Below are 13721 nucleotides of genomic sequence, written 5' to 3' on the forward strand. Positions count from 1 at the left end.
GTTAGGACATCTGCTTTGTGCATGACACAAGTAATTTTTCCAACAGTTGTTTACAGACAGATTATTTCACTGTATCTCAATTCCAGTGGGTCAGACGTTTACAATGCACTAAGTTGACTGTGCCTTTAAACAGCTTGGGAAATTCCAGAAAATTATGTCATGGCTTTAGAAGCTTCTGATAGGCTAATTTACATTATTTGAGTCAATTGCTGGTGTACCTGTGGATGTATTTCAAGGCCTACCTTCAAACTCAGTGCTTCTTTGACACCATGGGAAAATCAAAAGAAATCAGCCAAGACCTCAGAAAATAAATTGTAGACCTCCACAGGTCTGGTTGATCCTTGGGAGCAATTTCCAAATGCCTGTAGTTACCACGTTTATCTGTACAAACAAAGGTACACAAGTATAAACACCATGGGACCACGCAGCCGTCATACCGCTCAGGAAGGAGATGCGTTCTGTCTCCTAGAGATGAATGGACTTTGGTGCGAAAAGTGCAAATCAATCCCAGAACAACAGCAAAAGACCTTGTGGAAATTCTGGAGGAAACGGGTACACAAGTATCAATATCCACAGTAAAATGAGGCCTATATCGACATAACCTGAAAGGCCGCTCAGCAAGGAAGAAGCCACTGCTCCAAAACCGCCATAAAAAAGCCAGACTACGGTTTGCAACTGCCCATGGGGACAAAGATCATACTTTTTGGAGAAATGTCCTCTGGTCTGATGAAACAAAAATAGAACTGTTTGGCCATAATGACCACCGTTATGTTTGGAGGAAAAGGGGGAGGCTTGCAAGCCGAAGAACACCATCCCAACCGTGAAGCACGGGGGTGGCAGCACCATGTTGTGGGGGTACTTTGCTGCAGGAGGGACTGGTGCACTTCACAAAATAGATGGCATCATGAGGCAGGGAAATTATGTGAATATATTGAAGCAACATAATAATTACCTGGTGCTGTTTCTCATGGTTCGTTCTAGGCCCCGTAGATCCAGTGAAGGGAAATAAGAACGCTACGGCATACAATGACATTCTAGATGATTCTGTGCTTCCAAATTTGTGGCAACAGTTTGGGGAAGGTCCTTTCCTGTTTCTGATTTGACAATGTCCTCGTGCACAAAGAGAGGTCCATACAGAAATGGTTTGTAGAGATTGGTGTGGAAGAACTTGACTGGTCTGCACAGAGTCCTGACCTCAACCCCTTCAAACACTTTTGGGATGAATTGGAACGATGACTGCAAGCCAGGCCTAATTGCCCTACATCAATGCCTGACCTCTCTAATGCTCTTGTGGCTGAATGCAAGTCCCTGCAGCAATGTTCCAACATCTATTGGAAAGCCTTCCCAGAAGAGTTGAGGCTGTTATAGCAGGAAAAGGGGGACCATTTCCATATTAATCCAATTCAATTTTGGAATGAAATGTTCAAAGGATCTGTGTGTGGGGGATGGGATTAAAGCATATTTTTCGATTAATATTGGTCTCCCTCTGTCTCTCTCCTACCAGGTCATTCACTATGGGAGACGACGGATTGGAACCTCTTATACCCAGGGAACATGTTACCCTTTACTGGGGGTAGGGTCTGCCAGCTGGGGAGGGAAGGGGTGCAGACCGTGAACTCTCCTCAACCTTCTGGATGGGCGGGGTGGGAGGGAGGTGTTAGCCAGCCGAGGCACTCACCGCCCCCCCACGCAACAGGCGAGGGTGACATGGGGACTGGCGGGCCAAATTTATCAAGGGATGAAAAATGTATTTAATCATTTCAACATCACAATCAGTAATGAAAAGATGTCAGCTCAGCTTTTTGTTTAGTCTCTTTTTTAAACATTTCCTTTCATCCATGCTCTCCAGCGACGTTAAACAAAACAAAAAATACGGAGAAAACTTTTGTTGTTTAGTTGTGGTAAAATCATGGTTTTATATTTACAGAAGGGGTAGTGCTGATTTTGAGGTTAAGTGGTCAGTGAAGAAGAGCTTTTTAATCAATACGTATCCGCCGGAAAGTGTCACTCAGAGGTAGGGGGAGGGAGGGTCTTGGTGTAGAACTAGACTGGAGGATACCAACCATAAAATATATGTAGGGGTGGTTACAAAAAAATCAGGAAGTTGCATGGAAATGTTGTTGTTAATGGTCTCAAAGACAACATAGTATCCTCAACAGCCAGGACGGCTGCTAGCCAAACAACAGCAGCGGAGGGTATTCGAGTAAAGTAAATGCTGATACTATCATTCATTTTAAAAATCGAACCAGCAAGTTTTTCTTTTTTCTTTGGGAAACTGCCTCTACATATCTTAGAATAAGAATAGCATGTATTTTCTTGTAGTCATCAAAGTAATTACATTGAGTTAATAAAACATCTAGTCAGTGCATATTTTGAGTAATATCAGAGTTTAAATCTTTATAGGCAGGTCAGAAGTTGTGTTGCCTAAACCAGTCCGTCAAACGCACAGTCCGTCAATCACAGACAGAAGTGCATATGATTTTTATTTGTTGTGGTTGAAAAGTGACTTGTCTTAAAAACAGGAAATAACTAAGTAGCATGCTTGCGTCAAAGTTGGAAGTGAGGACAGTGGGTGTACAACGTTAGAGTGACGTCAGTGTGTGGCGTCATCGGATAGTTGTGGTATTTCTTGTGTAGCCCTGTGATGAGGTTTCTTAAACAACCATGTAGTTTCTCATTTTTCAGGTTTTTATCCCTCCACCACCCCTTTGTTTACCAGAGGCTTTCCCGTCATTGTCTAGCATGAACCAGGTTTAGAAAGCATACAAGTGTGGGAACTACCTTTTTTATATTCTCATCTAGTTGAATCCATTTAGCAGGGTTGTGATTCTAAAAAGAGACTGTGAACACTGCTTCATACATGTCATAACTTTAAGGTCAACTTTCTCAGGCTGCCTCTGTTCTGTGCTGTGGAAGTGACGTGTTCTCTGCATGCATGGACGTTTTACTAGCGGCCATAATATCAGACTCTTAGATGCTTACCTGACTCATATTGTTTAAAATCTCAATTTCCATCTTTCTCACCTTTCCCGAAAACAAAACTTTGAATCGTGGAGACGCATTTCTAACCTTGTCAGAGGAGGGAGGTAGGGAGTGGGGTAGAGAAAAGGCATACAGGGCTTTGGCTGAACGTGTCCCTCCTTTGTTCCTTGAGTATTACTACTGGGACTATGGCACTGTCTGTCTGATAGCTGGCTGATAGCGTGTCTGTCTCTGACCTTGGTTGGTTGTCGATCCAAAACTCAACAGCAAGCAAATCGTTGTTTTAAATGATTTTTAATTTCTTTTCCTTGTACTGTTTTTTTTTCTGTTATTGTTGCTTTGCTTTTTGTTTTAAAAGCACGACCTTTGAGGATGATTGTAATGACCGCTTTGAATGCAGCGTACTCTAATGCTTGATCCCTTGCGTGTTGGTGGCCCTTTACTTCCCAAACCATTTAGTTGACGTACAATATTGGACCTTGTATCTCATACATACCTGCAGGAGCATGTTTCCCCCCCTTAACCTTTTACCCGTAGCCCACATCCAAATGTATTATCTTGTTAAATACTGTGACGCTTGACCTACTTTTGGTTCCTTTTTGTTTTGGAGTGTTATTGTTTTTGACAGAAGTCTTGAAGTCGTTGATTGCCTGATTTTTATCCCATGGTTGTCAGAGATTGGGTAGGGGAGAAAGCATATTTATGCCCAACCAACTAATCAGATTCACTCTGTAGGTGAGTGTAATCATTTTTGTAGTATTTTGTCCCACCTTCACAAAGAACATTGGAAGCACTTGTTCAAACAGACTACACATACTTTAGTAGACCCACACATTTACAGGAGACTTAACACTAAACACCTCATGTATTACTTCACTGGGTATTCGATATGGTATAGTCACTTCTAAATATATATATATATATATATATATATTTAAACTTGTGGCTGTATTTGACCTGTTTTTAAATATAAGATTCTCAATATCAGAAATGCTCTAAAAGATAATTGGTGTAAACTAAGCCTGGTTATGAAGTACTGCAGATATAGCCACAAACCCTTTCCAAAGCCAACAAACTAAGGTTATTATTATTATACATTTTGTATTATTGTTATTTTTGTAACTGTATTGATGGGATGTTTTACTCATTGGTAACATGTAGTTAATGGGACATTTTAACACTAGTAAAAAAAAAAATGATGGGGTATGTCAAGTTAGCCTGGATTCAAACTGGATTGTTCCTTTTCACTTCACCAGGCTAATAAGACATCATGGGATATATGGAGGCACTTGTTTCTGTAGTTGTTCTTGTGCCATGTCTGTGTCCTGAAGTTGAAATTAATTTAGTTTTTGTCACATTCCAGGTGTTTGGCATGTAAAAAATTGGATGAGGCATGGCTTGATTGGTTTCGTCCTACCACTACTTGTCACACTGAATTTAAAAAAATACAAACATAGAGGGCCGGTTTCCGAGACACAGGTTAAACCCAGTGGTGGACTAAAAAGCATGATGAATGGAGAATATCCACTGACGTATTTGTTTAGTCCAGGACTTAACTTTATCTGTGTCCCCCGCAGAACTGGTGTGCTGTGTGCTGTTTTACCGATATTGCAGCTGCTATGATGTAGTTTCTTTACTTGAATATTTGTTTGTAGTAACCTCAGGAGGTTATGTTTACCGTTATTTTTCTTGTTGTTATTTTCCAAATGTATGCCTTTTTTCCATCTCCCTTTACCGATAAGAGATTAGTAAGCCTCTCCTGCTTTAACCCTTGAATACAGAGCATATACCTGTCCATGGGTGTTCAGTTCACTGTGTTTTGATATGTGTGCTCGCTCACCATTAAGACACTGAGACTTATACACACCCAGAGTCAGTGTCAAAGAATAATTGTTAGCTAGATATACACAGACATTCAAATTGACTTGTAACTTTGAGGAATATGAAATTAGGAAGAGAACTTGCACATAATTAATGCAACTGTGGCAAAGTGATTGTAAGACATATTTTTAGGTGGTATTAAAATGTAATATGTACATGATGCCTTGATAACAACTGGATGATTTTGATGGTGATTTGTAATGATGGTGATTTCATAATGTTTTCCAATAATGGAAGAAAGACCTTGGACATTAAGCGAAAAACAAATAGGCTCATGGCTCCTTACAGCTTTGTTTGCAAATTGAGGTCTTTCATTTTGAAGAAGCGAGGGGCAAAAATAGCTTTATTGAAAAATCTTCTCTTTTTATAGCACCAACCAACCGCAGTAGAATGTCTCATTTATTGAACACCTCTAACAATAGCTTAATACCTTCATTTAGCCACGAGAAAAAAAAAACTTGACTAGAATTTCTCCCAAGTCTGCCTTCACCCTTTTTGCTGAATAATGTAAGAAACTAGTGATTTTATTTAGATACAGTACCAGTCAAAAGTTTGGAGACACCTACTCGTTAAAAGATTTTTATTTATTTGGACTATTTTCATTCATTGTAGAATAATAGTGAAGACATCAAAACTATGAAATGGCACGTGGTCATGTAGTAACCAAAAGTGTTAATCAAAACATTTAAAATTCTTTAAAGTAGCTTGATGACAGCTTGACACACTCTTGGCATTCTCTCAACCAGCTTCATGAGGTCGTCACCTGGAATGCTTTTCCAACAGTCTTGAAGGAGTTACTACATATGCTGAGCACTTGTTGGCTGCTTTTCCTTCACTCTGCCATCCAACGCATCCCAAACCATCTCAATTGGGTTGAGGTAGGGTGATTGTGGAGGCCAGGTCATCTGATGCAGCACTCATCACTCTCCTTGGTCAAATAGCCCTTAACACATTCTGGAGGTGTGTTGGGTCATTGTCTTGTTGAAAACAAATGATAGGCCCACTAAGCACAAACCAGATGGGATGGCGTATAGTTGCAGAATGCTGTGGTAGCCATGCTTGTTTAGTGTGCCTTGAGTTCTAAATAAATCACAGACAGTGTCTCCAGCAAAGCACCATAACTCCACCACCTCCATGCTTCACTATGGGAACCACACATGCAGAGATCATCCGTTCACCTACTCTGCGTCTCACGCGGCGGTTGGAACCAAAAATCTTATTTGGACTCATTAAAAGGACATATTTCCACTGGTCTGATGTCAATCACTCGTGTTTCTTGGCCCAATCAAGTCTGTTCCTCCTTATTGGTGTCCTTTAGTAGTGGTTTCTTTGCAGCAATTTGACCATGAAGGCCTGATTCATGCAGTCTCCTCTGAATAGTTGATGTTGTCTTACTTGAACTCTGAAGCATTTATTTGGTCTGCAATCTGTGGTGCAGTTAATTGCAGATTTGAGGCTGTTAACTCTAATGAACTTATCCTCTGCAGCAGCGGTAACTCTGGGTCTTCCTTTTCTATGGCGGTCCTCAATGGAGCCAGTTTCATCAATGCGCTTGATTGTTTTTGCGACTGCACTTGAAGACTCGTAAGTTCTTTAAATTTTCTGTATTGACTGACCATGTCTTAAAGTAATGATGGACCATCATTTATTTTTGCTTATTTGAGATGTTCTTGCCATAAGATGGACTTGGTCTCTTACCAAATAGGGCTATCTTCTGTACACCACCCCTACCTTGTCACAACACAACTGATTTGGCTCAAACGCATTAAGAAGGAAACAAATTCCACAAATCAACTTAACAAGGCACACCTGTTAATTGAAATGCATTCCAGGTGACTACCTCATGAAGCTGATTGAGAGAATGCCAAGAGTGTGCAAATCTGTCAGCAAGTCAAAGGGTGGCTACTTTGAAGAATCTCGAATTTAAAATATTTATTTAACACTTTTTTTCTGTAACTACATGATTCCATATGTGTTATTTCACAGTTTAAGTCTTCACTATTATTCTACAATGTAAAATGTAAAAATGAAGACAAACCCTTGAGTGAGTAGGTGTGTCCAAACTTTTGACTGGTTTCTGTAAATGCTGATGAAATTTTAAAGGCCCAGTGCAGTCAAACTTTATTTAACTGTTTTATATACACTATGAGACTGGAATAATACTGTGAAAATTATAATGCCCTTTTAGTGCGAGAGGTTTTTGAATAGGCCACCTGAAATTTCAGCCTGTTTTGGTGGGATGGAGTTTTGACCTTCCATGGTGACATCACCATGAGGTAAATTAGCTAATAGACCAATAAGAAAGAGGGTTAAAAACCTTTCTGCCAATAACAGCTAATTTTCAGTTTTCCCCTCCCCACTCCCAAACAGTCCAAGCAACATTTTTGCTTGAGAAATCGATCTTTGCTAAGAAGCAATTTTTGTTTATTTTGGACCATTTTTAATTGAAAGCGTTGGGCCAGTAACTGAAAGGTCACTGTTTTGAATCCCGAGCCGACTAGGTGAAAGAAGTCTGTGCCCTTGAGCATGGCATTTAACCCTAATTGCTCCTGTAAGTTGCTCCGGATAAGCACGTCCACTAAATGACTAAAATGTACTTAATTGTTTCCCAGAAATGATTTGATAGTGAGATAAAAACAGCTGCATTGGACCTTTTTTTAAAGGTAAAATAATTTTCGGGGCCACCAAATATTTTGGATCATGCAAAGAATCTATATTGTACTGTAGTAATTTTGTAATGACATTTGTATGATGTGATGGATGTTAACGGTAATCACTGCTTGGATCTGTACATAGTTGAGAATAAATTGTTTACATAAGTCTGGGACTGCTCTTTTCTGTTACTTTAGTGTTAGTTTTTAAATGCACTTTAATTTGATCTAATGGTTTTGAACCTGGTCAACATCAGGTTGGATAGACCAGTTATCGATTACCCCCATACTTTCATCCACCATAGACAATTAGAGGCGAGGTGATTGTGTCGATGATGGCAGTGTAATGTCCCTATGGAGGAGCCCGTTGCAGCCTAGTGTATCCAGATAAGTGTGTTAATGGGAACTACATAGCTACGGAAAGACCTACCACTCTTACATAGCATCACCAGTCTTAAGACTTTCTCTTAGAGCAGTGTTTCTCTATTTCCCATTCATGCAATAATGACTGACCAATAGTTAGTAGTTGACAGGCACCAAGAGGTCCACCAAAGAGAATAGCCCACATAACACAGAAAAGGATTGTACTAACTGCCCTGAAGGAGGTGATATGAGATACCCAGTGGTTCTAATGTTATAAAACATTTTTGCACAGCCTGGTATCCTTGCCCACAGGCTGATAGTCATCACAGCAATATAGAACATTAAAATACACTGAAAATAAATATAAATGCAACAAGTAAAGGGTTTGTCCACTGTTTCATGAGCTGATATAAAATATCCCAGAAATGTTCAATATGCACAAAAAGCAAATTTCTCTCAAATGTGCAGAAATGTGTTTATATCCCTGTTAGTGAGCATTTCTCATTTGCCAAGATAATCCATCCACCTGACCGGTGTGGCATATCAAGAAGCTGATTAAACAGCATGATCCGCACACAGGTGCACCTTGTGCTGGGGACAATAAAAAGCCAGTCTAAATGTGAAGTTTTGTCACACAACACAATGCCACAGGTGTCTGAAGTTTTGAGGGTCAGTGCAATTGGCATGCTGGCTGCAGGAATGCCCACCAGAACTGTTGCCAGAGAATTGAATGTTAATTTCTCTACCATAAGACACCTCCAACGTCATTTTAGAGAATTTGGCAGTACGTCCAACCGGCCTCACAACCGCAGACCATGTGTTTGGCATTGTGGGTGAGTCGTTTGCTGATGTAAGTGTTGTGAACAGAGTGCTCCATGGTTCGTTGTCCGTGCTCTACAGACAACGAACACAATTGGATTTTATCAATGGCAATTTTGAATGAACAGAGATACCTTTACAAGATCCTGAGGCCCATTGTCGTGCCATTCATCTGCCACCAGCCACCTCATGTTTCAGCATGATAATGGCCATCTCGCAAGGATCTGTATACATTTCCTGGAAGCTGAAAATGTCCAAGTTCTTCCATGGCCTGCATACTCACCAGACATGTCACCCATTGAGCATGTTTGGGATGTTCCAGTTCCTGCCAATATCCAGCAACTTCACACAGCTATTGAAGAGGAGTGGGACAACATTCCACAGGCCACAATCAACAGCCTGGTCAACTCTATGCGAAGGAGATGTGTCACGGTGCATAAGACAAATGGTAGTCACTGACTGTTTTTCTGATTCACACTCCTATTTAAAAAAAATCTGTGACCAACAGATACATATTTGTATTCCCAGTCTTGTGAAATTCATAGATTAGGACCTAATGAATTTGTTTCAATTGACTGATTTTCTTATATGAGCTGTAACCCAGTAAAATCTTTGAAATTGTTTCATGTTGCGTTTATATTTTTGTTATCCCATGGAACTTCAGAGATTTGACATTAGACGTGAAATTAAACAAGGATGCCAAATTTCTCCTTTCTTATGTATTGGTCACAAATTATGGCACTTCATATAAATAAGGTTAGTTTTAGGGGTAATCAGATACAAGACAAAGAGATACAATGTTCACAATTGGCTCATGATACCACAATTTTTTTTAATGATCATAATGAAGTCATGAAAGCTATTAAGTGTATTAATGCCTTCACATGTATCTGGTTTACCTCTGAATATTAGGAAATGTGAATGATTTGCATTGAAAAGATGTGACTTAAACTCAGTATGTAATATCCCTGTAAAAGATGTGATCACATATCTTGGTATTAAAGTTAGCAAAGATCAGAAAGAAAGGGCCATCTTAAATTTCTCTTCTATTGTAGAGAAAATTGGAAAGATATTTAACTCCTGGTTATTAAGAGATCTTTATCTGGACATGTGCTTTTATCAAAATCTGAAGGTCTGTCCAGATTAGTTTATACCTCCCTTGCCTTAGATGTTCCTGTCAGTAACTCAAATGGTTGATACTAAATGATTTAACTGCATATGGAAGAATAAACCTCATTATTTAAGAAAAGCAGTAATATGTAGCACCCAAAGTGAGGGAGGGTTGAATCCTCTGAATTTTAAAACATCTAATATAATCTTTAAGATCAAATGGATACAAAACTATTTAAGAAATAAGGATTGCATTTGGAATATAATCCCTAATTTAATATTCCAACAGATTGGTGGTCTAGAATTCTTACTCAAATGCAACGTTGATATGGGTAAAATCCCTATTAAGCTTGCTAACCTTCATAAAAAAAGTACTTCCAACTTGGGACCTCATGTATAAACACAATTTTCCCCCACATAGGTATACATTCTGGAATAATAAAAACATACAATACAAAAACAAGTCTTTATTTTCCTCGAACTGGTTGGACAACAACATTATATGGGTTAAACAATTATTGAATAATGATGGCCAACTATATGATTATCAAGAATTCTAGAACACACAATGTTACATTCACTCCTGAGAAGTATCACATTGTTGTTAGAGCTGTCCCTGAAAGGTGCTTTTCTTCTTTTAGGAGAATATAACAATACTCCAAGTGCAACTGTTGAGGATTTTGTAGCCTCAATACAATTAGAAGGAATTGACATTTTAAACTGTAAATGTAATAACATGTATATAAGGAACTATGTCAATATGTTACTATTCCCTCTGCTAAAATGTACTGGAATTCAGCCCTAGGACAAGTGAATTGTAACAAAGTTTTGTTGTTGTCTGGTAAGTATTGTATATCTAATAAGGTGAAAGAAGTATCATAGAAACTCATTCATAGAATCTACCCTGTAAAGACCTTTTGTTATACACAGATTTAAAATAGCTATTGACAACAAATTTGTATTTTGTGGTTGTGACCCAGAAACTCTTGACCATTTATTTTGGGACTGTTCTTATGTCAGAAGATTTTGGAGTGAGTTAGAAGATTTTATTTTATAAGAAATGACTATTAATGTTAATCTGAGAGACTGATATGTTTTATTTTGATCCAAATGATATGGAACCTGATTTAACTTTCCTTGTTAATTTGTTTATCTTTCATGGAAGATTCTTTATCCATAAAATTAAATGGGCAGATAACAAACCCCTCTTCATATGATTTAAGATAACTTCAAAATAATATTTAAATTCTATCAGTAAATGTAAAAACAAAAAAGCAATACGCACCATAAAACAATGTAACAAATTGAAAATGAGGGGGGGGGTTGTATTTGTTGTGTTCATAATAATAATAAAAAACACACAAAAACGTGTTCAGTATAATTCTAGAACCCATTCTAGAATATCAGTGCAGAACAGAAACTGCTGCTGTTTTTCTTCCCACCATGGGTGGCGCTGTTTCTTCGTCTGAATTTTTGGAGGAGAAAGATTGAATTCAGTTGCCTTTCGCTTCCTAAAGGAGGTGGAGTCTGAGGTGGGGAGGGAGAAGAAAGGAGCGTAGGGAAAAGGAGCAAAAGGCAAACAACGGAGAACGGCGGAGCAATTGCCTGAATTTAAATTAAACAAGAATATAGTTGCTGAGAGAAAAGAAGAAGAAACCAAGATGATAACGCCCTACTTCCTAGAGAATTTCTGGGTAGGTTCAGCTTTTTTTTGGCCGGGTTCGTAGGCTAAATTGTTTAGCTCAAGTCCCACAATCCCGCAAGTGGATGTGACAAAGACATTAACAAATATATTATTCGCTTCAATCAGATTTATGCGTGATCTTTCCAGTGAAATTGAAGGATCTGGGTTACCACAATGTCATCCCCGCTACTTTTCTCGGCGAATATTATTTTGTCACCCCGGGGATTGGGCCTCTGAATGATATCTAACGTGACTGCTGAATTGAATCCACCTCTTGTGCAGTCAATTGGCTGTTAAGGAGTGTCTTGGAATGTTTATGGTCTTTCCCGTGAAAATGATTGGACCTTTGTCATTGTCATTCACAATCCCTACTCGTCAGTTTCTTCCATACTGATGTTTCAGTGAGTCCAGATGTTTTAATAAGTTTGATGCAGGTTTATGCTAACTAAGGTGCTACGGTGTTGCAACATTTGTATGAGTAAGAATGGTTACAATGTTGCAGTTTCCGTTACTGTACTACGTTGAAACATACTGAATTATCCCTGGGCGATCGGTTCTGTTTTGACGTGGCCACATTGTGACTGAAGTTCGTTCAATTTAAACGATTATGTCGTATGAAGGCCTTTCCCATAAGGTTCACAATGTTTATTTAGCATCAAATTGTATTTGCCACATGCGCCGAATACCACAGGTGTAGACCTTAAAGTGAAATGCTTACTTACAAGACTTTATCCAACAATGCAGTTTTAAGAAAAATAAGTGATAAGTTAAAAAAATATAAGTTACAATAATTAAAGAGCAGCAGTAAAATAACAATAGTGAGGCTATATACATGGGGCACCGGTTAGTCCAGGTAATATGTACGTATTAGGTAGAGTTATTAAAGTGACTATGCATAGATAATAAACAGAGCAGCAGCAATGTAAAATAGGGGTTGTTGATGATTAGCTGTTCAGGATTCTTTGGCTTGGGTGGAGAAGCTGTTAAGAAGTCTTTTTGACCTATACTTGGCGCTCTGGTACCGTGCTGTAACAGAGAGAACAGTCTATGACTGTGGCTGAAGTCTTTGACAATTGTTAGGGCCTTCATCTGACACTGCTTGGTATAGAGGTCCTGGATGGCAGGAAGCTTGGCCCCAGTGATGTACTGGGCCGTACGCACTACCCTCTGTCGTGCCTTGCGGTCGGAGGCCGAGCTGTTGCCATGCTAGGCAGTGATGCGACCAGTCAGGTTGGTGCAGCTGTAGAACTTTTAAGGATCTGAGAACTCATGCAAAAACCTGCTCCACTACAGCCCCATCGATGAGAATGGGGACATGCTTGGTCCTCCTTTTCCTGTAGTCCACAATCATCTCCTTTGTCTTGATCACATTGAGGGAGAGGTTGTTGTCCTGGCACCACACGGCCAGGTCTCTGACCTCCCTATAGGCTGTATCATCGTTGTCGGTAATCAGGCCTACCACTGTTGTGTCATCAGCTGGGGGGAGGGGGGTGACTAGGGTGATCTGCTTGAAACATATTGGTATTACAGACATCGTCAGGGACAGGTTGAAAATGTCAGTGAAGACACCTGCCCGTTGGTCAGCGCATGCTCATATTACACTTCCTCGTAATTCACCTGGCCCTGTGGCCTTGTGAATGTTGACCTGTTTAAAGGTCTTACTCACATCGGCTATCGAGAGTGCCATCACACAGTTGTCCAGAACAGCTGATGCACTCATGCATGTTTCAGTGTTACTTGCTGCGAAGCGAGCATAGAAGTAATTTAGTTTGTCTGGTAGGCTTGTGTCCTTGGGCAGCTTGTGGCTGTACTTCCCCTTGTAGTGTGTAATAATTTGCAAGCCCTTGTCACATCCGCCAAGCATCGGATCCGGTGTAGTACAATTCATTCTTAGTCCTGTATTGACATGTTGCCTGTTTGATGGTTTGTCGGAGGGCATAGCGGGATTTCTTATCAGCTTCCGGGTTAGAGTCCCGCACCTTGAAAGCGGCAGCTCTACCCTTTAGCACCATGCGGATTTTGCCTGTAATCAATGGCTTCTGGTTGGGGTATGTACATACGGTCACTGTGGGGACAACGTCATCGATACACTTGTTGATGTGGTGTACTCCTCAGTGCCATCGGAAGAATCCTGGAACATATTTCAGTCTGTGGTAGCAAAACAGTCCTGTAGCTTAGCATCTGCTTCTTCTGACAACTTTTTTTTATTGACAAAGTCACTGGTGCTTCCT

The 13721-nt window shown here is 39.7% G+C and overlaps 2 protein-coding genes across 8 annotated transcripts in view; both read left to right on the forward strand.

The window, feature by feature from the left end:
* Positions 1-7682, forward strand: part of LOC135544530 (transportin-1-like) — a 62786-nt gene extending 55104 nt beyond the window's left edge. For all 3 annotated transcript variants that reach the window (XM_064972204.1, XM_064972206.1, XM_064972205.1), the window contains one exon: positions 1505-7682. The gene's annotated coding sequence lies outside the window, so the exon portion shown is untranslated. The remainder of the gene's footprint in view (positions 1-1504) is intronic.
* A 3626-nt stretch (positions 7683-11308) lies between these two features.
* LOC135544531 (F-BAR domain only protein 2-like) overlaps positions 11309-13721 on the forward strand; it is a 112550-nt gene continuing 110137 nt past the window's right edge. For 3 of the 5 annotated variants that reach the window (XM_064972208.1, XM_064972210.1, XM_064972209.1), the window contains exon 1: positions 11309-11500. In XM_064972208.1, coding sequence (XP_064828280.1) covers positions 11468-11500 — 33 coding nt within the window. In that variant the 5' untranslated portion in view covers positions 11309-11467. The remainder of the gene's footprint in view (positions 11501-13721) is intronic. The other 2 variants (XM_064972211.1, XM_064972212.1) reach the window with 1 other exon arrangement.

The sequence above is a fragment of the Oncorhynchus masou genome, chromosome 8 (genome assembly GCF_036934945.1).
Source record: "Oncorhynchus masou masou isolate Uvic2021 chromosome 8, UVic_Omas_1.1, whole genome shotgun sequence".
Classification (NCBI taxonomy): domain Eukaryota; kingdom Metazoa; phylum Chordata; class Actinopteri; order Salmoniformes; family Salmonidae; genus Oncorhynchus; species Oncorhynchus masou.